The sequence below is a fragment of the Penaeus monodon genome, chromosome 20 (assembly GCF_015228065.2).
Source record: "Penaeus monodon isolate SGIC_2016 chromosome 20, NSTDA_Pmon_1, whole genome shotgun sequence".
In the NCBI taxonomy this organism is placed as follows: domain Eukaryota; kingdom Metazoa; phylum Arthropoda; class Malacostraca; order Decapoda; family Penaeidae; genus Penaeus; species Penaeus monodon.
The window spans coordinates 3,053,950-3,054,380 of NC_051405.1; the positions used below are offsets into that span (position 1 = coordinate 3,053,950).

Below are 431 nucleotides of genomic sequence, written 5' to 3' on the forward strand. Positions count from 1 at the left end.
AATCACTGACATTCTCCGGCCTAGATTTCCAATTAAAAAAAACATGTATAATGAAATGCATGGCTCCAAAGGCAAGGTACAAACAAACAAAAGCAAAACACAAGAGTAAACAAAAATCAGAGTCAAACCCCAACACAACCCCTCACAAGAACAGGTAAAGAAAGAAGCATCCTTGCCTTGAGCTCGACGCCTGCTGGCACAACGATGGGCCTGAAGGAGAGGGAGTGAGGGCAGATGGGGGTCACCATGATGGCTGGCACCGATGGGTGGATCATGGAGGCTCCAGCAGCCACGGCATAGGCTGTGCTACCCGTAGGAGTTGATACAATCAAGCCTGAAGGGATGGCATGGAAGGAAGGACTCTGTGAGATGACTCGCTGCTTTTATGAAAATACAGAGGGACACTAGTGCTGTTGCATCTTTGATCCTAA

General features: G+C 47.8%; 1 protein-coding gene across 2 annotated transcripts in view; it reads right to left on the reverse strand.

Moving 5' to 3' along the window:
* The window catches only part of LOC119585593 (NAD kinase-like), a gene marked incomplete in the record, with an annotated part of 62,004 nt that overhangs the window by 6,088 nt on the left and 55,485 nt on the right, over window positions 1-431 (reverse strand). For both annotated transcript variants that reach the window (XM_037934259.1, XM_037934260.1), the window contains 1 exon segment: window positions 177-334. In XM_037934259.1, the coding sequence (XP_037790187.1) occupies window positions 177-334 (158 nt within the window).